The 25631-nt window shown below is 38.4% G+C and overlaps 1 protein-coding gene across 4 annotated transcripts in view; it reads right to left on the bottom strand.

Moving 5' to 3' along the window:
• The window catches only part of LOC122001417 (3beta-hydroxysteroid-dehydrogenase/decarboxylase-like), a 33419-nt gene extending 11205 nt beyond the window's left edge, over positions 1-22214 (bottom strand). For 2 of the 4 annotated variants that reach the window (XR_006117356.1, XM_042556138.1), the window contains exons 1-8: positions 21589-22211; positions 21305-21475; positions 20216-20332; positions 20039-20118; positions 14810-15005; positions 13505-13607; positions 13175-13349; positions 11701-11857 (exon numbers count right to left, since the gene is read on the bottom strand). Coding sequence is in view for 3 of the 4 variants with exons in the window: in XM_042556138.1 (XP_042412072.1) it covers positions 11701-11857; positions 13175-13349; positions 13505-13607; positions 14810-15005; positions 20039-20118; positions 20216-20332; positions 21305-21475; positions 21589-22062 (1473 nt within the window). In the remaining variant the exon portion in view is untranslated. Of the gene's footprint in view, positions 1-11700; positions 11858-13174; positions 13350-13504; positions 13608-14809; positions 15006-20038; positions 20119-20215; positions 20333-21304; positions 21476-21588 lie in introns of all 4 variants that reach the window. The other 2 variants (XM_042556139.1, XM_042556140.1) reach the window with 2 other exon arrangements.
• Positions 22215-25631: the final 3417 nt, after the last annotated feature.

Genomic DNA, 25631 nt, shown 5'->3' with positions numbered 1-25631 from the left:
TTAGCTCAAGAAAATGAGCTGCTAAAACAGCAAACTTCCATAAGGGCCTCCGAAAAAATAAAAGAATTATCTGCTCAATTCCAAAAGGCTTGAGAGTTGGTCAAAGTTGAGCTCGAGAAAGTGACCCAGTGGAAGGTCACCCTGGATTCTGTTAAAGCTCAACTTCAATTGGAGACAAATCTCCGAATGGCTACACAGACAAAGTTGGACGAACAAACTGCCAAGAATGTGCAACTATCCGCTCAATTACAAACACAGGAGGTCGCACATACTACCGAGCTAACTGCTAAAGAATCCGAACTGGCGACTCAAAAGGCCAAGCAGGACTCCTTGATGACTGCCCAAATGGAGGTGACAACAATCCATGCAGAGTTAAAAGCCTATCAGGCGAGGGCGGATGTGCGGTTTAAAGCAAAGAAAAATAAACTTTTCCAAACACCTGAGTTTAATATATCGATTGCTCGTTTCATCGTCCGAGCACTTATACTTGGAGCACAAGGTGCAATGGAACAACTAAACGAAGGCGGATTCTTAACTCCTGATCCTCCCGCCAACTCCGTAGATTATGACCAGATAACTCAAAATGCTCCGCCTGACCTATATCTCGATCTTTCATAATGCGGCTTGTTTTCTATTAACTTGTGAATTTAATGACTCGAGTATTAATATTCACTGTATGTTAGTCTTTAAATTTTTGTTAAATTTATTAAGCACCTTTATTCTAAAATTACATCGATTAGTAACTGATGTCCCCCTCTTTAGCTTATGCATTAAAGCCTATCCAAGCAATAAGCCAAATGAGATAAAGATTGTTTATAGGCAGAGTGGATTATGGCGTCCGACCCTTAAGGTCGAGCGGACTATGGCATCCAACCCTCAAGGCTGAGTGGACTTTTGCTCAAGGTTACGCCAGCTTATACCAGAATCCTTAGAACAAACAAACTCCTATTTAAAAGGTATTTAAGTCCGGTCAAAATTGAATTCATTTGGGCCGAAGAATTAATCCGCACAAATTGGATCAAGTCTTAACTTACTATTTTTCCGTTCAAGTTATAAAAGCTCATTCGGGTCTATGGCTAAAGAGTTATACAGAAAACCAGGTTTGCCTTATAAAAGAACTGCTACCTCGAGATGACTGCCCGTCGAATTAGTTACCACTGTGGGCTTTCTATTGATGACACGTGTGTATACGTCATTATAGGTGTACCATTTTTCCTTTTTCCACCACCTTATCTTCATTATTCCATGGTTCACAATTAATCCCGTCTTTTTTGCTGTTATGATCTGACGACCTTGTTTAAAACACCTTTTCGCAAGATCCTTATAAACATTCTACAAAAAAAAACCTTAAGTTTTCTTTTAATCTTCGTCTTCATTGTTTCTTCTCCGACTCTTTGCTCTCCTCCTTTGGCTCCTATAATCTTCTTTTCTTTTCAAAAATGGGTGAGGATAATGAGTGGTATATGCAATGTTCTTTCAGCTTCACCATCGATGATGCGGATGCGTGTGACTTCACCATCAACTACGGTATTCCTACCACATAGTCCTTCCCACTCCAAAAGATCGTCCTCATCGTCCCCCAACAGAGAGCATCGCCATCTTTAGGGAGTAAGTTGTATCAGGATTTCATTTTTCCTTACATCCTTTCTTTGTTGATGTCAGCCGATATTTTAATATTCCGCTACACCAACTTATCGCCTAATCCCTTAACATCTTAAGTGGTATCGTTATTACTTTTCGCTGACTTAATATTCCCTTATCTCCCCCCGCCTATTCCACTATTATTTCTGCCCTCGCTAGGTAGCGAATGGTATGTTCAAGTTTCAGGCTCGCCCTAAGGCAATCTTGTTTAACAGAGTTCCAGCCTAAGAGGAATGGAGAAATAAATATTTCTTCGTAAGTCTCCCAACTTCTCCATCTTACCCTGTGACCTGGCAACAAGATCTTCCCCCTCTCCCCAACTTAGGTAGCATCTCCGCATATCCAACACTTCGTGAGGCTCTGGAGACGTTAAAGGGTGTAAAGTTCAACTTATCCGCATTGACCATAGAAGGCCTCTTATTTATTTTTGGACTCACTCCGGTCAACTTAGAAGTAAGTGGCACCTTTGGTGAATAAAAATCTTTATCCTCCTGGTAATTAATTATTTGTTATTACTTGACTATTTGTTATATAAGCTTTTAACCTTTACTTATTTTTATAGCTGAGGTCATTCTCCTAGCTTTTTTTTTTTTATAAAAACACTCGGTTAACAAGAGCGGTCTTAAACAAGATAGGGGAGGATTTATTGAAGGAGCGTAAACTCGAGCAAGCTTCCTCGCCTACTGGTACACTCCCCACGGCTGAACCTACTTGTGAGTCCCCTTTCGACTCCTCAGAATCGGATACTCCTCTCGTTATCAGACACAAAAAGCCCCGAATAGAGGCTTCGGGTCATGATGTACTTGAGCTACCCATCACCGAGCAATCTCCTCTTGCTTTGGATGAGATCTCTTTTGATCGAAGTAAAGAGCCTGGGTCTCAAGAACATAGTCGTTCTCGTTTTACAATTGCTATGATGAGGCCAGGCCTTCTTATACCCATGTCTCATGTGATTCTCCTAATTATTCGGCCACTCGAGGCAACGGCAATCCCTCTAACTACGCAACTATTCCCCTACCAGCCTAAAGCATTTCTTCAACTACTCCCCGGTCTAACCGAACTCCTAGTAGGTGATTGGCCGGTCAGGGGTCTGAAGGATCAATACCCGAGCTAAGTCTCGAGCCTGCTAGACAAATATCAGCATCTTTACCCATCCAATCAACTCTTGTTTATTCACAATTGCCCGAGCTCCCTCTTGCTCTTCCTTCAAGGCTTACACCTTCAACTAGCTCTTCATAATTCATATCTTTTCAAGCAATCCCATGGGTTACCATCCCAACAAGGATTGGACCCCACTTCTCCTTTACCTTATGGGATACTCAAGTTAAAGGGTTCATTGGCTGAGACATGGATGCAAGCACATAGACAAATACAAAGGACTACAATTTCAGAGTGTGCTAATGAACACAATCAAAAAGCTATTGCAGTAAGTCTAAGACTGAATTTTCTTAGATTACTGTTGTGAAATATAACTCTATTGCTATTCTATCCAGTTATACGCATCGGGTTTACATTTGGGCCAGTTGGTTACGGATCTGGAGAGGACCAACAAAGTTTTGAAAGATCGTGTGGAAGAACTACAGGTTGCCTCCACTATTTCCGATAACGAAACAACCCACTTGCAGGGAAAAATAGAGGAACAGGCCGAGCTCATTTCTAGTATGGAAAAGACTTTGTAAGACTGCCATCAACTATTGAAATCTCAATAGATAGACAAACAGAACTTAGAGTTCCAGTTGCAAGGCAATGAGTCCAAGCTCTAGGTGGAGAGAGCAATGGAAGATAAAGCCCTTCAGACCTAGCTTATAAGGCTACTTTATTAGAGGAGCTAAGGCTTGCACATGCATCCAGATCTCCTGAACTAACTCAAGAATTATCTACTAAGAATTTCTTGCTACTAAAGCAGCAAACGAAATTGAATGTACAAGAAATCCATATAGAATCCCTACAGGCCCAGTTGGACACTGTAAAAACTAAAACAGACACTGTTCAAGCCGAGTTATCTGCTTATCAGGCTGGGGAAAATGAACGCTTTGAGACCGGGAGGGGAGCCTATTTAAATTCTATTAAGTTTAACGAAAAGTTGGGCAAGAGGTTTTCAAGAATGCTTAACCATGCGGCCAAGGGAGTAATTCAACAGTTAGGAGGATATCTACCAACGAAGCCTCCTCTATATTTTATAAATCAACAACTTCTCGATGAGCTCCCAGAAGATCTCCTAAACGATTTTGAATAATATATTTGAATTTCCTAATATGTAACTATATGTATTTATGAAAGGAAAATCACAATTAAATACTGAGCTATGTATTAAGTAGTATTAGGTAGCACCTGTTCTCCTTGCGTATCTTCAGAATCACCAATATTACTTATAAGATTAAACTCCATGTGTGTTCCTTATGAAATATACATTAGTCTGTATAAAGTGTCAGGCGAGGTAATAACATCGAGTAGAATAACCCAGCTAAGCAGATGAATGGTATTATAAGGGATTCTTGGATTGAATACACTGTTGAGTGAATTATTTATGTCAAGCTGTATAGTCTAACCGAGCAATAGTATCTTCCATATATTGCCAAGTAGTTTTCATAATGAATTCTCGGACGGGATAATAGGTTGATCGAGCACATAATGCCGAGCGAAATAAACAGACCGGACCTTTATAAGCAATTTTCATAATGAATTCCCGGACTGAATAATGGGTTGGACGAGCACATAATGTCGAACGAAATAAACAGACTGTATTATTCACATAAAGAATTCTCGAACTAAATAATGAGTCGGACGAGCACATAATGCCGAACAAAATAAACAGGCCGGAAATAACTTCCATAAAGAATTCTCGGACTAAATAATGAGTCGGACGAGCACATATTGCCGAGCGAAATAAACAGGCCAGATATTCATAAACAATTTTCATAAAGAATTCTCGAACTAAATAATGAGTCGGACGAGCACATAATGCCGAACAAAATAAACAGAATAGATACTTCTACTTGGGTTTAAAGTCTTCATTCAGCTGTATATGGTTTAAAATCACAATTCAACTGTGTAGAGTTTAAAGTCGCCATTCAACTGTATATGGTTTAAAGTCGCAGTTCGATTGTATAGAATTTAAAGTCGTCATTCAACTGTATATAGTTTAAAGTTGCAGTTCAACTATGTATAGTTTAAAGTTGTCATTCAACTATATATGGTTTAAAGTCACAATTCGGTTGTATAAAGTTTAAAGTCGCTGCTCGACTGTATAGAGTTTAAAGTCATCATTCGACTATATATGGTTTAAAGTCACAATTCGACTGTGTAGAGTTTAAAGTCGTGACTGTATATGGTTTAAAGTTGCAGTTCGACTGTATAGAGTTTAAAGTCGCCGCTCGACTGTATAAAGTTTAAAGTCGTCATTCGACTGTGTAGAGTTTAAAATCATCATTCGACTGCATATGGTTTAAAGTCGCAGTTCGATTGTATAAAGTTTAAAATCGCCGCTCGACTGTATAGAGTTTAAAGTCATCATTCGACTGTATAGAATTTAAAGTCGTCATTTGATTGTATAGAGTTAAAGTCGTCATTTGATTGTATAGAGTTTAAAGTCGTCATTCGCCTGTATAGAGTTTAAAGTCATCATTCGACTATATATGGTTTAAAGTCGCAGTTCGACTGTATAGAACATACCCGATTGCTCGGGATGCTAAAAAAATTTCTCAGATGAATCCGCCTACATTTTTATTAAATATATAAAAAGTTAAACAAAATACAGAAGTAAGTTCCAGGCATACTTGTCAAGCTCTATAAGGCTGGAAATGGTTAATACTACAAGGTCATTCTAGGTTTCTTCCCTTTACATCTTAGAAATAATAAGAACCTATGGCAAGCTTCTGTATCACCTTGTATGGTCCTCCCCACTATGGCTCTAATTTATTAACATCTCAGACCGGATTGATGAGTTTCCAGATCAAATCACCCACCTGAAAAAATCTAGGTATAACCCTTCTGTCATAATTTTGCCACATTCTTTGGCGATATGATATAAGCCGAGTTGTCGCCTTGTCTTGCACTTTTTCTATTAAGTCTCCATAAGATGTCGATCGTCATTATCCTCGTCATATAAGTGTCGTCGGTCGGATTCCACGCCAATTTCGACTAGGACCACTGTTTCACCACCATAAACCAGATGAAAAAAAGTTATACCTGTCAATTCTCGGGGAGTTGTACGATATGCCCATAACACACAGGGTAATTCGTCCACCCAACTACCTCCAACATGATCTAATTTAGTTTTAAGCCCTCTGATAATTTCTCTGTTTGTTACTTCAGCCTAACCATTGCTATGTGGATAAGTTACAGAAGTAAAGGCCTAATTGATACCATATCCCAAACATCATTCTCGAATCCTTCTGCCTTGGAACTGCCTTCCATTGTCGGAAACCAGCTTATATGGAATACCAAATCTGCAGATAATATGTTGCCATAAGAATTTGATAACCATTTCCTCAGTTATTTTGGCTAAGGATTTGACTTCCACCCATTTTGAAAAATAATCCAAAACTACCAATAAAAATCTCTTTTGAGCAGGTGCTAAGGAAAAATGTCCTACTATGTTCATACCCGATTGATCGAATGGACAAGAAACAATTGAGGTTTTAAGCAACTCTGTAGGATGATGAGGGATATTATGATGCTTTTGACAAGATAAACAAGTTCTTACTAGTTGAGCTGCATCAGTTTGTAAAGTAAGCCAAAAAATAACTTGTCAATAATATTTTACGAGAAAGAGACCGATCTCCCACATGACTACCATAAAAACTTTGATGCACTTCTTGTAAAATGTACTGCATATCATCTGGCCAATGCACTTGAGTAAAGGACAGGAGAAGGCTCTCTCATAAAGTTGATCTCCGATCATAGTGAACCCGTCAGCCCTTTTCTTGAGCAAACGTGCTTGTTCCCCGTCAATTGGTAGAGTACCTTGCTGTAAGAATAAGATGATTGGCGTTTTTCAGTCGCATTGTAGCTCCAGATCGGCCTGCCGCTCAATGCAAGATACTGATAATGTTTGCTCAACAGGATTATCCAAATTCCAGGAAATTACAGCAGAGATTAATTTAGATAACTCATCTGCTGTTTGATTGTCTGAACGAGGAATCTTCTGTATAATTACTTCCTGAAATTCAACTTTCAATTTATCAAATGCCTCTGTATATAACTTGAGTCGTTCATTGTTGATTTCAAAATTGTCAGACAGTTGCTGAACTGCCTGAGAATCTGAATAGATTAAGACTCGAGCAGCTCCCACGTGCCGAATAGCTTGCAATCCAGCTATTAATACCTCATACACTGTTTCATTATTAGTGGTTCGATAATTTAATCGAATAGATAATTGCATTCAATCTTCCTAGGGTGATATAATAAGAATATCCATCTCACTACCCTGCGGGGTAAAGGATCCATCTATATATATTTTTCAAGTTTGTTCGATTTCAGGACCTGCACTGCTGTCATGAAATCAGCTAAGACCTGGGCTTTAATTGCTATTCGATGTTGGTATTGTATGTCATACTTACTAGTTCAGTTATCCACTTGATCAATCTTCCGACACCTCAGGGTTGACAAGCACTCGACCCAAAGTGTTGTTAGTTAATACAATGATTGAATGCGATAAAAAATAAGGACGCAACCTTCGAGCAGCTAAAACCAATCCATACGCTAATTTCTCGAGTGCGATATAATGGCACTCTGCTCATTTTAATAAATGGCTCGAAAAGTATACAGACTATTGCTCTTTCCCCTCCTGCCTCACCAACTAATAAATAAACCCACAAAGTTTCACCCACTATTGGTTTAGATAATATGGGCAAAGTAGCTAAATAATTTTTCAGCTCCTCGAACGTCTTGTCACAATCAGCATCCTATTAAAACTTGGTCGCTCAGCGAAGTATCTTGAATAAGGGCATATTTCGATCAGTCGATCGGGAGATGAAACGAGAGACAGAGCGGTGATTCGACCAGTCAGTGTTTATGCCTCCTTCAAATTGCATGGGGAAACCATGTTCTGTAGAGCTTGTACTTTGTTGGGATTAGTTTTGATCCCTCGCTCGATGACTATGTAGCTCAGAAATCTTCCACTTCTAGCCCCAAATAAGTATTTGCAGGGGTTGAGCTTGAGTCTGTACTATCTCAGAGTTTTGTAGTCTCTTCTATATCCGCGCACAAGTCTACAACTCGGAGAGACTTGATGAGTATATCATCCATATAGACTTCCATATATCTCCCGATTTGCTTTTGAAAAACCTTGCTCATAAGTCTTTGGTAGGTAGCCCTACGTTCTTTAGTCTGAATGGCATAACATTATAACAATAAGTGCCCTTTATGAAGCTTAACATTTTCCTGATCCTCCTTGGCGAGCAGGACTTGGTAATATCCTTAATAAGTATCCAACATACAGATGAACGCACGGCCAGAAGTAAAATCTACTACTTGATCAATACGAGGTAGGGGATAATAATTTTTCGAGCAGGCTTTGTTAAGATCCCTGAAGTCGATATAGACTCGCCACTTGTTTTAGAGTTTAGAGACCAGGACAACAATAGTCAGCCAACTCAGGAACTATACCTCCCGAATATAGCCCGCCTCCAACAATTTGTCCACCTCTTCCTTGATTTTATTCTGGTCAGTCTCGAAATCTTGCTTCCTTTACTTGACAGAGCAGGCATCGGGATAAACATGGAGCACATGCTCCATGATGGTTGGGGACACACCCATTACTACTCTGGGAGTCCAGACAAACACATCACTATTGTATGTTAGACATTCCACCAGCTCGGCCTTAAGCTCAGGAGCCAGGTCGGTTGCTATCTGAGTAATAGCTTCTAGACGACCAGGTTGAATATGGACTCCTTTTTCCTCATATATCAGGACAGGCGGCTTCTCTTAAATAGTATTAACCTCCATCCTCTGCATTTTTCGAGCGGCACTAGCCTCCGTCTTCACTATCTTCACATAGCACTTACGCGCTACCACCTCTCCCACTTGGTCACCCACAGGGAATTTTATTTTTTGGCATAAGGTTGAAACTATGGCTCGGAATTCATTTAGGGTCAGTCGACCCAAAATGACGTTGTAAGCGGAGGGCGCATCCACTACCATAAAGATTGATTGACACGTTCTCATCAAGGCTCCTCCCCTAAAGATATGGCCAATTTTATCTGACCAAGTGGCTGAACCTCGTTGCCTGTGAACCCCCGTATAAAGGAGTCACCCTAGGCTGAAGCTCGCTCGGGTCTATTTGCAGCTGCTCGAATGTTTGTTTAAAGATAATATTAACTAAGCTGCCTGTATCAATAAAAGTACGAGAAATATTATAATTGACAATAACAATCTTGATTATTAATGCAGAATACTTCTTTAGCTTAGAATAGAACCTTCCTCTAATCCTGTACACAGTCAGACGATTCGATAAAGCGTTAGTGACCAAAAACCAAGGAAGGGATCCCTAGCAAGGCCCTCCGATGCTCAAGTCAGTACACTTTCCGACGAGTTGGCGAAGAAGAATAGTAGTGGATATGCGTCAAAGTAAGGTCTAGATGATACAAAATTGCGTACTTTATCAACGGAGAGAATCCCCCCTTTATATACCACCTCTCACAACCTCCGTGATCATGAGGTAACCTATTGCGTTAGAGTTTATTAGGCGATGGAAAGAGTGCAGTCTGTAATGATAGCCCGAGGAATCTTTTTTCTACCAACAAATTTACATCTTTTGTCATTTATAGCTTAGGCCTTTGATGAGGTTGTTGGAGTATACTGTTGTAACGGATCAATTAGTGAGGAAATCCCCAAGGAATATTCCCTGACAACTTTGACAAGCTGTCAGAATGTTTTCTGCTTGTCTACTAAATATATCTTGGCCGGTCCTTGAGTCGGCTATTTAACTAGAATGTCTTTCATTGAATATATTTTGGACTGATCTTTCATTCGGCCGGGCATTTATAGTAAGCCCTATGAAATGAAGCACCTTTAATTTGTATTGGTATCAATCTACTCTGTTGTGTGTTAAATACTGCCAAGATATGTTCAGAGACTAATATAGTACTCATAATATGCTAAAGATCTAACATCGTGTATGTTAGAACTTTATTTTAGGGACAATATGGCATTAACTTAAATCTGGTCGACCTTTGCCTGACCGACCGTATATGTAGTGTTTCCTAAAGATGAGTGTATTTAAGCCCACTGGTCTTTGTCCGATTGGGCGTAAGCCTTATGTTCGACCGACCTTTATCCGGACAATCTAGTATAAAGAGGTTTATGAGGCTAAATGTCTTTGAGTCCGCCCAATCTTTGTCCGACCGGACGTATACAGAGAGTCTTATGTTCAAACGACCTTTATCTAGTCAATCTTATATTAGGATCTTTACGAGGTTAAGGGCGCTAAGCCCGGCTGGCCTTTGCCCGGTTGGGCGTGCAAAAAGAGTCTTACGTACGATCGACCTTTATCCGACTAATTTAGTATAAAGAGATCTATGAGACTGAGTGTCTTTAAGCCCCCCCGGTCTTTGTCTGGCCGGGCGTACACATAAAGCCTTCTTTTCGATCAACCTTTATCCGACCGATTGTATATTAAGATCTTTGTGAGGTTATGTCTTTGGGCCCGCCCAGACTTTACCCGACCAAGCGTACATAGAGCCTTATGTTCGACTGGCCTTTATCCAGCCGATTGCATATTAAAGTCTTTGTGAGGCTGTCTTTAGGCCCGGCCGAACTTTGTCCAACCGAGCGTACACAGAGAGTCTTATGTTCAACCGGCCTTTATCCAGCCGACCTTTCATCTGGTTGGGCTCCTTTGAACCCGGCCAGCTATTTACTGACCGAGCGCATTATTTCTTTAGTTTCAAAGTAAAACCCTAGAGTCCTTATACTCGACCGGATGTATACCCAACCTGCCTTATTCGAACGCCATGCTTCAGAGTCGCACAGGCAGGACCCGAGAATTTTAAGGCTATGTGATCAATAGGACCAAGTGTGGAATGTTCCTCTATCCCGACTTTGATCGCCACATCATCTTGACTTTGACTACCACATCATCTTCTAGATTCGCTCACTATAACCCGTATCATATAGTTTTTTAATTCATCTAAAAGAAACATCGACAAATTAAATACATTCTACTTTATGAATTGTTTATTCATAATTAAAAACTTGTTCAATTATAGTATCATGTGCGGTCTTTAAACTTATTTATTTTTGCTAAGTTAATTCATAATTGAAATTTGATTTATAGACAATATTTATTAAAACCTAAAAGTTTCAGTTCATCTAAAAAGAAAAATCTACAAACTATATAATTTTTATTTTATAGATTATTGATTATAAATTATTGTATGAAAGTTGGATAAAATGAGAGAGAAGATAGCATGGGTTATAGAGAAAAAGGTATATTATGTTTTTATCAAATTTAATTATATGGATCCTTCAACTTATTCTTCCAACTAAACAAGTGAAATAGTGGATGAATGGATGGACCATACATCCGTCCAAACAAATACGTGGAAAGGCAAAATAATTTTTATCTACCCACGTAGTCATAGATCCATCCATCCTTCCAACTGAAGAAGCCCTTGGTTAGAGTAAAATTTCGTCATTTTCTCTTGAGAGAGAGAAAAATATGTCATAAATAGAGAAGAGAGAAAAGTTCTAACATATAGTTGTGATTTGGTAGATGATGAAATAGCAAAAGTAACTAATTTTCTTGCAATCTTGGAAGAAATAATTTTAAAAAATTGATGATTTCAAACCTGGGGATGACAGAATATAAGTATGAGAAATAGGTTAAATGTGGCATGCAGAACAAGATTTGCGATGCAGTGATGACTTCAAGATCATCTTTGAACTGCACTTTCCTTTTTCATCCGTTACACTTTTCCTTTCTAGGCTATTACAGAATACTAAATTGTATGGCCAACCAATCAAAACAATTAACATAGCATTTTTCTGCAAAATCAAATTAGCATAAACCTTGCATGCAAAGTAGTTCAATTGCAGTATCTAGGTTAAGTTTCTGACCTTGAAGAAAATACTCCAGTCATCACCTTGAGCTAGCAACCTCATTGCTAAAATTCCTTGATTCCACAAGGATGCTAAAGTCAAAAAAATGCATCTCATAGTTGATTCTGAGACTTCAAAACAGGAGGAGGGTATCTTCTTAAGGTTGAAACCAAACCTGCACAAAGTGTTCCCAGATTCAGATTTAGACATTATTCACATGAAGAGAAAATGAAAGTCTCCAACTGAAGTTTTCAGTTCAACATCAAACAACCTATAATTTGTGTGCTTAAGTATTCAAGTTCTGGAATACAGAAAACAAATTATCAGGTTCATTTGATGAAAAAATCATAGAGTTGTAAAAGGATTGATTTCCACATAGAAAGTAGAATAAACTAGTTGTAGTCAGCAATTAGTCCACTATGACTTACAAGCTAAAATAATGTGTTCTTAGCTAATATATGAGAGTCAATAGTGAGCTATATTTACTTATTGGAAGATGGGTGTAATAGTCTTTGCAAAATAAGCACAGAGTACCTAATTAATTAATGATAATATAGAAAAAAAAAATTCAATGTTTGGTTAGAATCAGCAAGATTTCCCAGCATTGAATCATTTCCTACAGAAGTTGATTATAAGTTAGAAATAAAGTTAATAGGTTCCACTTGATAGAAGATTGGGTTTCATATCCTGCTATGTAAAAGGCACTCTGACTCAAGGTTTAAAATCTAATTCTGGGCCGTATTTTGGTGCCCATCCAGAACAAAATTATTTCATGCCGTTTTGGCCTGTGCCAACAGAAGGTGTCAATTGCCCCAATAAGAAACAAGAGAAGGATGATGGATGAGGAGGCGGAGGAGGAGGAGGGAAAGAAGAAGAGTAGGAGGAACTGAGAAAGAATGCCTAGATGAGGCATCATTATCACTAGAGAAACATGAGTGGCAACACACACACCTGGCATCTCCCTCACTAGTTGATGTAAGAGATAGGGTAAACTTGGATTTTGGCACTGTGGAGTGCGCTCACAATGCAATTCTAAGGAGAGTGCCGTTGATATGATTCAAAGGACAGTCGTGATGCAATCAGAAATATTTTGATATGTGAACTCAGAGCTTCTCAGGGAAGAAACTTGTGATGCATCTCAGAGCTTCTTGTGATGAGCTTCTGCAGACGGTGCTCACAATGTGAAATTCTGCTAATCCATTGGCATATCAGTCGTGTCAAGATGTTTTGCCCATGTTGACCAGTACGGCTTGATATTAAAAACCATGCTTTGACTAAAGACCACAAACTTCAAACAGCAAACTAAAAGTTGAAATCGTTTCAAGTTTTGTATGTATACTTCATTAATTAGTCTATCCTCAGCTCTCACAAAGTTTGGACACAGCAATTCAACATGAAATTTGAAACCAGGACATGCATCTCGTACGTAGATTTACTGGGAATTTTAAAAACAAGAAGATTGCTAACATCCATGAAACAACATGATACTTACATTTGTGAAGGAAGAATTCCATGGATAAAAAGAGATAGACAAACCACCATAAGGATTCTGGCACTTGATGCAACAAAAGTTTTCCCAGAAAGGAATAGCCAATAGAATAGCACGAACAAGGTAACTACCAAAGCAAATGTCTTCTTTTCATCCCTCCACAGAAGTATATCAGCCACTGAAAATAAAACAAATTCAAGAAGTCAAGGAAGAAACCATATACAAGGCAAAGAGAACAAGGGATGCAACAACGATACTGAAAAAAAAATGATGGATCATCTATGAATCAAAGAAATTAAATGCTCTTGGACAACAAAAAATAAATGAAACAACCTACTCCACTTCCCAACATTCTATCCGCTTCTGATCTGGTCTCTTGTGAATTACCCAAGTCTTCTAATCGTGGGAGTGATTTCACAGTCAAATCTAGACCTTTCTGTCACCATTTTAAATAAGTTGGAGTTAGGCAACATGAGCGAAAGTGAAGCATACTGACACACATAAATGACATTTACTATATAAAATGGTTAGAATAAATGACCAGATCCTTCTCAAGTTACTTCCAAACACAAACTGATGTATTGCACATAAGTGAACAGAAATAAATGAAAATTTTCTCAATGCATTCATTAAGGGGGGAAAACTCATGTTTTGTGAACGGATTTGGATAAATTGTTTTATAATTCAAAGAGCCCAGTTAACTATTTTCTGTTGACTCCTCATCGATTTCTTTTTTTTCACATGGATTTAATTAAGAGGATATATTCATTTAATGGAGCATGACTTATATATCTGGCCAATCTAAATTTCTTTACATTGAACTTCTTGTTCAATGAAGTGTTTAGAAACCACATAATTATTCATCCAAGTGATGGGCAACATAAATTTCAAATGGTTAGATAAAAATATTTATTCTATGTTCACGTGATGGTTTGGACTATGTTCAAGATCCTATAAGCTCATAAATTTCTAGTTAATTCTCCTGTAATCTTGTCCTATTCTTAAAATTTTGTCGTATGTACTGATGAAATAAAATGTAATAATCAACAATCAGTCAATACTAGAATGGAAGGTCAGCTTGTCCAACTTAATGTGGTGGAAATAAAAAATAATTACGCACACCCGCCAATACTAGAATGGAAGGAGAGCATGTCCAAATTAACACGATGAATATAGTTACTGGTAACATGTAGGTGTCATTTCCCTTGTTTCTTAGTGCAGAATACATTTATAAAGTTAAAAACTACAAAAACAAAATTTTCAAAATATAAAATATTATTTCTTTCTATCCCACAATTAGGGAAGATAAAAATTATAAAAAAAAGTAACTAAACTACAGAGGTAAAGAACTCATTGCATATTGTGGCTATCAAGCAAATTCCATCTAGTCCATTATGGGAAAGCACGTGGATACATGTGCTATGCACAATGAATTAAAACCTCCATAAAATAATTTGTACTTTATATACTGATATTATCTTCATTAAAAATTACTGACCAATTTAGTTTGAGAAGTATAATGCAACATATTCATTTTTTGTAAATAAAAAGCAATAATTTTTTGTTCACTACAGTTAAATACACAGAAAACACAAGTAAAAGATAATAGTGTGAGCACAAAATCATCAAAGGAATTACCTGAAATGAAACAATGGATGAGTAACCAAATTGGTTCTTAGCTTTTGAACAATCAAATGTCCTCGAGCTAGAGAGCGTATGCACAGTGGCAGCAGAAAGAACATGACTAGATACTCCACCATTCAACTTGTCGCCAACCCTCTTCAAAAGTGAGATAACTAGCAATACAAGCTTGGCAGGAATGTGAAAGGTAGGCCTGAAATTTTCCATGTAACATCAGCTAAATCCAAGGTATGCAAAAGCTAGTTACCCTTAACGTTGCAAGGGTGACACAACACACTACATAGTGTCATAAGTTATGCATCAAGAAGCATCTAAAGGAAAAGGATTAATTACTAAAATGGTCACAAACTATTCAACTTTTAAAAATCTACTATTTACTTTCAGCTTTTACCAAATCCATCCTATTCTAACAAAGTTAATAAATTTATCATCTCTTAGTTTTCCCATCCATCAACTGTTAACTCTGTCTCAACACACCAACTCATACAATTTATTCAAGTCAATTGCCAACCCATTTATTGTGTAACAATTTAAATACCATTTCAGATTAATAATTAAACTTATTGTGCCCTAAAATCTGATTCTCCTTTTCCTTCTCCTCTCATCACCGCACATCACCACACAGCACATCTTCCCGATCTCCTCTACCTCTTGCTGATCTCGTCTTCGTCGCCAACCAGCGAAGCAGCCGTCGGCGCTGAAGCAGCCACTATCGGTCATCGAGGGTGTTGTCGGTCACACCCAATCACCGTCGCTCTCTCCACTCGCGTCGCCACCGTTGGATCATCACCGGTGCCGAACCGCCGCCCCTCCGAGCCATGCCCTAGCGTCATTGCCTCCACACCATCGCCATCGTTGGAGGCCACGCGTGTTAGGAATCTAGCGCACTAAACACGCAGAAAGCGTAGCGGAAAAACTAAACTAGATCCTCTCTAAAAGATCCATGCGAAGGAGAAAAAACACATATACTAAGTTTGATGAGATTTATACCTTTCTTGTCTTCCCTTCGCAATCCCGACAGTAACTTTTCTTTGGATGCAGATCTCAGCGCAATCAAGTGTTCGCACCTCTATGGTATCCACACGAACATGTTCCGTCTATCTCACGAACTCACGATTTGGAGAAGAACCACCACTATGGTGCTAGCCACACATGGAGGTTCAGCCAAGAGCAAGAATTCGACCAAGGAGGAAGAAAGAAAGATCAAGAGTCTTTCCAAGTTTTTTTGTCTCTTTGTATTCCTCTTAATGGGTTGGATTATTATATTGGATTAACCATTAATCCAATAACCCAATGAGTCTAACCCATTAATTCAATAACCCAATGAATTTAATCCATTAATCCAACGTGTCTAATTTGAATTAGACTCAATATAATTAGTGCTCAATCCAATGAGTGGATTCATTTGAGTCTAACTCAATGAGTAATCCAAAAAACCTAATCATCTCATAATTGGCTCTTAGGGCTAATACCAACAACACGATCAGGCCAGTGATGTCGCTACATCGCCCAATTCTCCCTCTCGCGTTGCTAGCCACCACCGACCACGAGTTGTGCCCTAGTCCACAGCCACATCACGCCGTCGTGTCTCTCGTCCTTCCCCCTTTCATCGTCGGTGAAGCATCCATCATCGCCCTACCCGTTGCCACCTCCTAATCTAGCCAGCCATTGTCGAGCCCTTCTCCCTCTAGCGTCATAGCACCAGCCCATTTCAGTCGCCCATCATCTTTGAGTCGAGCCTAGCTGTAAACAACACTATCGGGCAGCCGGGGGTTCAATCTCTAGGAGGGAAGGATCTACCAACACAGTATTGGGTAAGGCACGATTGGACTTAAAATGGTTAAGATCTGATTTCTATTTTCCTTATTGGGATTTTTTTTGTGTTAATCATTGCCCTGCTTCTTAGCTTTGGCCTCAGCACTATTCTGGCCACCATTTTCCGGTAGCTCTAGCCATGGGTCAGTACCTGTGTTCTCAGATTGGAGAAATTTTGGAGGACTTTGATTTGGGATGAGTGACTTAACATGAGGTTTATTTGACGCGAGCTACAGATAAAGGCGGGTACTTCTTCTTTGGCTTTTATTGTTCTTTGAACTTAGTGCATGGATTATCTAATAGATTAGGTTGTTTTATTTTGACTCCACTTGTATTTTATCTGTGTTTGATACTTATATGCTTGATCTTTGAGATGATCTCTTTATTGTCTATACAGTCTCACTGTTTAATATTCCTATTCTGTAGGATGCACATGTGTATAGTATGTACGGTAGGAATTTGCATTTAGATTGTTTATATGCAGTAGTGCACACATGAGGTTGGTGTGTGTTATAGGAGTTATCATGCTTATTATGCATATATTAGTGTGCGCACGTGTATAGGTGTTGCTACGTATCGTAGATGTGGTAGACACATGTTGGATCTTTTCATGCATATGGTTATATGTGATTGATGGATTATGTGTTTGGATCTATTGTGTGTGCATACATGTCAGGTGAGTTCTATTGGAAGTATTTTGTCGATTACACCTTTGTTGTTATGTGCACACGTATCCAGTGTGTTTAGTTGGAAGTATCTCGATGATTATATCTATGTTATGAGTGTACACGTGTTTGTTGTGTGTGTACGGGTGGTTGATGAGTAGTATTGGAGGTATCTTATCGATTATACCTGTGTTGTGGCGTGTGTACACGTGTCTGGTGTGTACTATTGAAGGTTTCTAGTTGATTATGCCTATGTTGAGTGTTCACACATGTCTAGTGTATATTATTAGAGGTATCATGTTGATTATACCCGTGTAGTGTATGCACACGTGTCTGGTGTGTACTATTAGAGAATCATGTTGATCATATTGTACCTATGTTGAGGGAGTTGTTGCATTGATAATCATTGTATCGGTATCATGGTTATTTACATTATGTTCATCATTGCACTATATGCATGCTGACGACTATTACTCTGTTGTGGTATGATTGCTCTCTTGCGGTATGAGCTAGCTTGACGACCATTGCTCCCATGTGGTATGAGCTAGTTTGACGACCATTGCTCCCTTGCGGTATGAGCTAGTTTGATGGCCATTGCTCCCTTGCAGTATGAGCTAGTTTGACGACCATTGCTCCAATGTGGAATGAGCTAGTTTGACGACCATTGCTCCCTTGTAGTCGGAGCCACTTGACAATGATTATTATGCATCTGGATTTGCATGTATCCTATTGACCAGGGTTCCCTTCTGTTGTAGGTTGAGGTCAAAGTCAGTCGACGGTTAGTGTTATATCCTGGGCTGCCCACAGTGATCTGTAGTAGAGTGATCTCGCGCAGCTCGTAGCTAAATAGCTACTCCCTGTCTGAGTGATCTGTGGTAGAGTGATCTCGCACAGACAGGAACCGTGATATTTCAGACTGCCCACAGTGATCTGTGGTAGGGTGACTTGCACAGCCTCTAACTAAATAGCTAGATGTCTTGGGCACTTGTATTTTCTTGTGGCAGAGCATCACTTCCATATATGATGGTTTGCTTATGGTTTTATCATCGGGTTATTATATCCTGGGCTACCCACAGTGATATGTGGTAAAGTTGCGTAGCCCATAGCTAGATAGCTACTTCCTGTCTACCCACAGTGATCTGTGGTAGAGTGATCTCGTGCAGACAGGGACCCTAACATTTCGGACTACTCACAGTGATATGTGGTAAAGTGATCTCACAGCCCTTAGCTAAATAGCTAGATGTCTTGGCCACTTGTGGATTGTTTGTGGTGGAGTGCTGCTCCCATATACTGTGAATTGCTTGTGATGGAGTGTTGCTCCCGCGTACGATGGATTGCTTATGATGGAGCGTTGCTCCCACATATGATGAATTCTTGTGATGGAGCGTTGCTCTCACATTTGATGATCTATTACTGTCTTATTATACATGGTTATACTGTTATATATATTGCTTAGGTGTTATGAGCAGATTTGTTGCTAATCCCTAGTGATTTACTGATCGTTATATTATGTGTATTAGATCGATACTGGTATGTGTATTTATCATGTCATTTATGATCATGATCTTATTTCCCTACTAAGACTGTATATCTTTGATCGCCTTACATTTTTTGTCCATGCACTACCATGTTCTTATTACCTGCTGAGTGATCCACACTCACCACCCCTTATACTGATTTTTCTTTCGCCAGGTAACAAGTAGATGATGGAGGAGTTGCTTAGGGGATCGCCAGTCCCACGTCACATCTGAGATTAATTTTCTACTGCTATTTTATTTTGTGCTATTGGTATTTTGTATTTGGATTTGGTATTGTGTTATGTTCTTTTATATATGATTTTGAGTCTTGTGGCCACTTTAATTCATTTTCAGATTTTATTGTGGTGTAAGTCATGCCGACATATAGACAGCCTATTATCTTGCATGGTTTTGTGTTTGTACTAGCAGTGTAGGTTGTGTATTATTTTTGTCTTCCGCTGTGTTTTTAGTATAGTCATGTGGGCTGTTTATTATACAATTGTGTGGTTATGTTCTTTTCGTTCCAGCTATGTGGGCTGTGCATATAACTACATGGTTGTGTATGTTCCAGTCGTGTGGGCTATTGATAGCTTATGAGTAGCCTTGTAACATTGTATACATGTTTCATTTGTCACTGCTACAAGTGAGGTGCTGTCCGATTTTTATTGGGCAACCTTATAGTCGGGACGTGACACCTATAATTGACTTCCACTTAGTTTGCATACTTTTAGTTAAGATTATAGCAATTAGATAATAATTGAATTAAATTTTAGAAAAATAAGAAGAAGAAAAAATCAAACACTACTTAGATTTGTATTGCCATGTGCCAAAACATGCTGAGTGTCAGCGCGGTACACTACTTATCAGCATGATCAACACAGCAGAGATTATCTATGTTGATTAATATTCAAATTTGATACTCTATCATAATGCTATGTTTTGATTGTGCAGACCGACATAAGACAAGATTTCAAACCATGATGTCATGTCCAACAAGAAAATCAGAATCAAACCTCATCCATGGACGAAAATGAGTGTGCTAAAGAAACTTCACTTGATGTATACAACTAATACTAATTGGAAAATAATTAGTGTGATTCAGCATTGACTTTCTAATTTGATTAACACATCTAGTTAGGATACAAGTGTGATAACAAGTAAATTTTGGTATAACCACAAACAATAAAGTAATTTTAACTATAAATCAAATGAATCTCCTCGAACATTACCTTTTGTACCCCAGATTCTCTAATATGTAAGAAATGAACTCCCATAGCTCTACTGGTTCGTCATTTGTAATAAAAAATGGCTGCAATAGGGCAATGAATAAAAAGTAGTGCATCAGCTGTAGTTTGTTCAGATATATGAAGTATGAATTTTCCATCCAGCAGAGTGCATGCTAATACCTTTCCAGCAACAGAAGCTGGTGACGAACTAAGAGCAGATTCCACAGAAAGGTTGGCATGCACCACATTGTCTATGTAGGTGCAATCACAAATATTTTTACCATTTCCTATGACAAACTGGAACAAAAGCATCGTTACATGGATGTGAGGAAAAAAACCCATAACATTTTGACTATGTAGATGCACATAAATTAGTCATAATATAGTCGACTTACAAGAAAAGACAAATAGAAGAAATACTTCAAATTTTCACCCTTGAAATAAGTCTTATACAAGCCTCATGGTCATCTTTTGATTATTTTTATGAACCTACCATCCTCTTCTATATCACCTTAAGCATTTGTTCCCATCAATCAATCATTTTGAAAGTTCTACCTCAACTATGCCAAAATAATCATTTAAAAGTTCAAAATTAATCAAGAATTGAATTATAATAGACATGAAAATTTCACTTTCTACAAACATTTACCTATTTACGACTGTCAAGAAATTCAACTTATATGTATAAATGCACTTTCATAGCTTATTGATCTGAACAAAGCTAAAAATACCAACCTTAGTGCAGGACATCAGAAAAGAAATCATTAATTCAGCTATTTGTAGAACTCTAATCTGTTCAGATTTGCTGAATTCCTATCAACAAAAAGGTGAAGCTTCCGGTTCAATTACATAATATAGACTATATTTATGTTGATCTTTCCACTCCATCAATATTCACTCAAATGAGCTTTTTCCAGGCAATAATTCTATCTAAAATTGAATTGTGATCAGATGACAGAAGTCACAAATGGATCCTGCAAAATCCATGTTAATAGAACGAGATTGAATAAATTTTTTTTCAAGTAAATAGAAATCAATGCATGATCAAGGAAGGAAAATATATGGTTAATTATTTGAAAGGGGCTAAGCCTAGTGATGAATCTCTGTTTTACTCTCCCATGCCAGCTAACCATTCTTCCGTCAATACTAGAACTCATATGTGAAAAAACCTAAAAAAAATTTAATTATTCTATTGAAAAAGTATTAAAAAAAATGAGGACACGGAATAGAATATTCAAATAATTGAGTTCAAGATAGCCATCTCCAAACCTTCGCTATTCCAGATCTAGCTTCCTTCACAATAAAGTGCACGAAATATGGGTCTTCTGGCCCAAAAATAATGCTTGGCCGTAGTGCGCAGGTCAACAAGTCATCCATTCCATTAGCACTCAACACCAGTACCTCCACTTGCATCCGAAGTTCATTTATCGCATCCTCATACTGATGAAGATCAACAAAACCTTTAAAACGCATGTCTTTCCCCGTTAAATTGCACCGTAGCTCTGTAAAAATCAGTAATAAGAATAAAAACTAAAGCGTCCAGAGGCACAAACCGCATCAGGGTAGGGCAACGACTCGTCGGCGTCGCAAACATCATTCTCCCCGTCAAAGACGACGTCTGCGGAGCCAGTATACACGAGGCGCCGGACGCCTGACTGCCGGCATGCGGAGATGAGGCTTTTGGCGCCGATAACGGAAAGTTCATGGAGGCGCGGGAAGTCCCCAGCTGGCGGCCGCGAGGGAAAGGAAGGGAGGGGATCAACGAGAAAGACGGCAACAGCGCCAGCGACGGCGGAACGAAGGCTAGAGGGATCGGTGACGTCGACATGGCAGTAGGACGCCAGGTCTGGGTGGATCGGGCCGGGAGAGGGAGGGGGGAGGGTGTCGGCGACCCGGGCGGTCCAGCGGCCGGAGCTGAGGAGGGAGGAGACGAGAGATCGACCAAGGAATGTGGAATGGCCGAAGACAACCGTGCAGATCGCGAGATCCGCAGAGGTCGGAGGACGGTCGGGATCGGCGATCGCCATGGCGAAGTCAGGCGAACAGGAGTAGAAGGCGAAAAAGGCAACGGCTTTATAGCAACGTAACGGTAGTTTAGCAAGGTCTGAGGATCGGGTTCGCGAAACAAAACGATGAGCGATATTAATTAGGTTTTGCCAGTTTAGGATTTTGTGAAAGGAAGTAGCCACGAGCCAGGCAGCCAGCAAGGAATAAAGAGCAAACTAAAATTTATTTGGCTAAAATCATCTTATTCAAAAAAAAATTGAATAAGCTTTTCCATTTTCAATTAAAATCAAATGAATATTTTATTTAATATAAATTATTTAAAATGCCTTTACATTATCAATAAGATATCAACTTAGAATTTAATAAAAATGATAAAAAAGATTAAAGTGGAATAATAAATATGGTAAAATGAAGTTCTAAAAATGAAAACTCTAAGTGTAGCTTTATACGAGAGTACTGGACTACTCACATATTTTATTGTGGTAGTATGTTATGTAAATACCTCATGATAATTTTGATGTGATCAATCAAGTCAAGTTAGGTTCTGTTATGACTTGATCCTTGTGTCTAAGTGTGCAGAAGTTTAGGAGCACAGAAAGTCAAGCAAAAGACGTAACTAGTGAGAAAGACGACACAAAAGAGAGTCGACAGGCTCGGTACATCCGAGGAATGAGGTGCTGCCGAAGAGTATGCTGGCGGACGAGAAGGAAGCGTGTGGCGGTTCCGAGGGACGAGAAGCAAGAGCAAATGGTTGTTCGAGAATATTGAAAAATGGGTTCCGGTGAGCCCTATTCTGGATGATTGAAATCATCCAAGCGAACAGAGTCAGAGCGAGAGCCCGGACCAAAAAGTCAACATGGAAGTTGACCTAAGTCTGGGCACCTAGACCAAGTCCAAGCGCTCAGACAGTCCTAGCACCCCAACCTGGTCCAGGTGCTCGGATCAAAAAGTTTATCGAAACTCAACATGTCGCGATTCGTTGCGATCTGGATAAAATTTTATCCACGTCCAGATGCCTGAACCCCTTCTAGGCGCCCCAATCAGGACTATAAATACAGCCCTGATCCGAAAAAATAAGAACAACACTTGTAATCAATTCTATTTGAGTTTAGCTTTGTAATTCAGTGTGTCAACTATTTTCGTTAAACTCTTGTGAGAAAGAAAGAGAGAAGGAGAGAGAGAGGAAGAGAAGAGAGTGTAGAGAGAGAGAGATTGAAGAGAGAAATTGGTTTGGGGGGAAGATTATAGGGTTTCGGTATTACTATGATGCTAGTTAATGACCCTATAAATTTTTCATTGACCTAACTCCATGCTTACACTCGTGTAGGGATTCTAACTAAAGTCTGGTACAACCTCGCATAGGTTGCACCATAGAGTTAACAATAGTTCTAAGGCCATTAAGTAAAAAAATAACTCTAGAAAGTCTGGATAAAGGGATATCCTAGGGTCCCCTAGTCATACAATCGCTAAAGTTATCTAATATACTTCCTAATGATAGATTAATGATATTAATTAGAAGAGGTAACCTAAAAAGTCCGATTAAAGGGATACCTTCTGTTACAGGGTCCCTCGGTCATACAATCGCTAGATTACATAAGTCACTTGCTAACATTAATTTGAGAAAAAAAAATCCTAAAGCTCTAATTAGCCTCTTTAGCAAAGGATTGGTCGCTATATCAAGGCCTCCAAAAAGTGGGGTAATATCGATGCCCTTTGTCACTAAGGGCACAGTATGTCCAAAAAGTAGATATCCTCTATCATTAAGGATCCCCTAGTTATCCAGTCCAGTCAAACTTAACATAAAGACAAATCCCTCACATCTACATTCATGCATCACATACATATTTTGTCAAACATATACAAGATACAACATACATAGAACAAATTATAAACACTTCATTGAACAAGAAAATAAACAAATACATAGTTCATGTATCAACAACATATCATGATTACTTCCTACATCCTAAGAATCAGAGGTCTACTCTATAGTAAAGGATTTACAAATCAAAGACATAAAATAAAGCATGCTTACAATCCAAAATGGAAGAAAGAGAAGAGATGCTTAGCGTTGCATTGTCGATGTCTTTAGAAAATGGTGTTACTAATGCTTTCGGCGATAGACACTTACCTGCCACACATAAGGTTCATTCCCCTAAAGTGTTTTGTAGTGTCTACATAAGGTTTTAAAGGAGTACTTGGTATCAAGAGAAACATGATAGGTATTTCTTTAATAACCTAACTCGATTTCAAAGGGGTACCTTATCAGTTTCCACTTATGTCAACTATTTTTATCCCATATTTTAATCTTTATTATCTTTAATGTGCAATGCTTGAGAAACTTGCTTATTCACATTTTTTTTTCTAGAATTTTGATTTTTCCCAATGAGTATCATGATTCGAGCTTTCTAATAACCAAAATGCAATGAGAGATAACCTAGGAAACAATAGTACTGGTCTGATTCTATGAATCATGACTATTTTCATATATATCAACTATCAAAATCAAGCATGATGTGACAAAAGATTCTAAATAACTAGGCCAACACCAAAACTCTTACAGCAAAAATAATACTTAAGTTATACTACTACTGATAAAAGAAAATAGATCGCTAAGCATACTTATACTATCACAAGAATATAAAGTCTATCATGCTAATGTGATGCTATAGGAAACAAACAAGTAATGCATGCATACTAACATTAAGCATGATTAAAAAGAAAATTTTATGATGCAAAAACATACATGACAAAAACTAACAAATCTAAACTAAATACTAACAAACTAACTAAACCCAAACCCCCTAGACTTGAATAAAACATTGTCCTCAATTATTTCAAAATTTATTGTAGAGGAAATGGAAAAGGAGGGAAGTTAAGGAGGTTACCAAGTAATGTGTGCAAAGAATATAAGTCATTTTATTGTCGATGATATTTGCCCATCTATAGGGCGCTCCTCCATTTAGTGATAATGATCATTGTCTCTCTAGTAGTATAGCTCCAATTATTTCTGCTTAGTTTGCTCCTCTATAATGGCAGAGAGGGTAGTGATGATGTCAAAAAAAATCATATGCCAAATGCCCTATAGAAGAACTAACAAAAGAAAGAAAAGAATGTATAAATATGACAACTTGTGTGGATAATTGAGGTTGGGGCTCAGGAGATGGGTTAAATGGTCCTTAAGAAGCTAGTAGGAAAAATCACCATTCCAAATAGTCATATGCTTTACAATGCAAGACTCCATGTAATCCTCGAATTTTCTCTAGCTTTCTCAAGTCATAATCAAATCATAATCAAGAGCTCAGGCTATGACAATTGTAAGGACCCATGAGTGACATTAACAAATTTATTTATGAAACTGTCTAAGGTTGCACAAGTGCTAATTAAAGGATTAATTTATGAAATATTCTATGAATTCTAAGAATTTTTCTAAATTTTAATTGAATTTATACAACATATTTTAAGGGATATAACTATTAAATTTGAGGGAAGTTTATGATACTCGGTTATGTCGAGAGTTGATTAACTTAATTAACATAAGGTTAGGAATAAAAAAACCTAGGTATTCACCTCTCTCGCCCGATTTCTC

This window comes from Zingiber officinale, chromosome 7A, assembly GCF_018446385.1.
Source record: "Zingiber officinale cultivar Zhangliang chromosome 7A, Zo_v1.1, whole genome shotgun sequence".
Classification (NCBI taxonomy): domain Eukaryota; kingdom Viridiplantae; phylum Streptophyta; class Magnoliopsida; order Zingiberales; family Zingiberaceae; genus Zingiber; species Zingiber officinale.
This window is presented reverse-complemented; position numbering and strand designations above follow the sequence as displayed.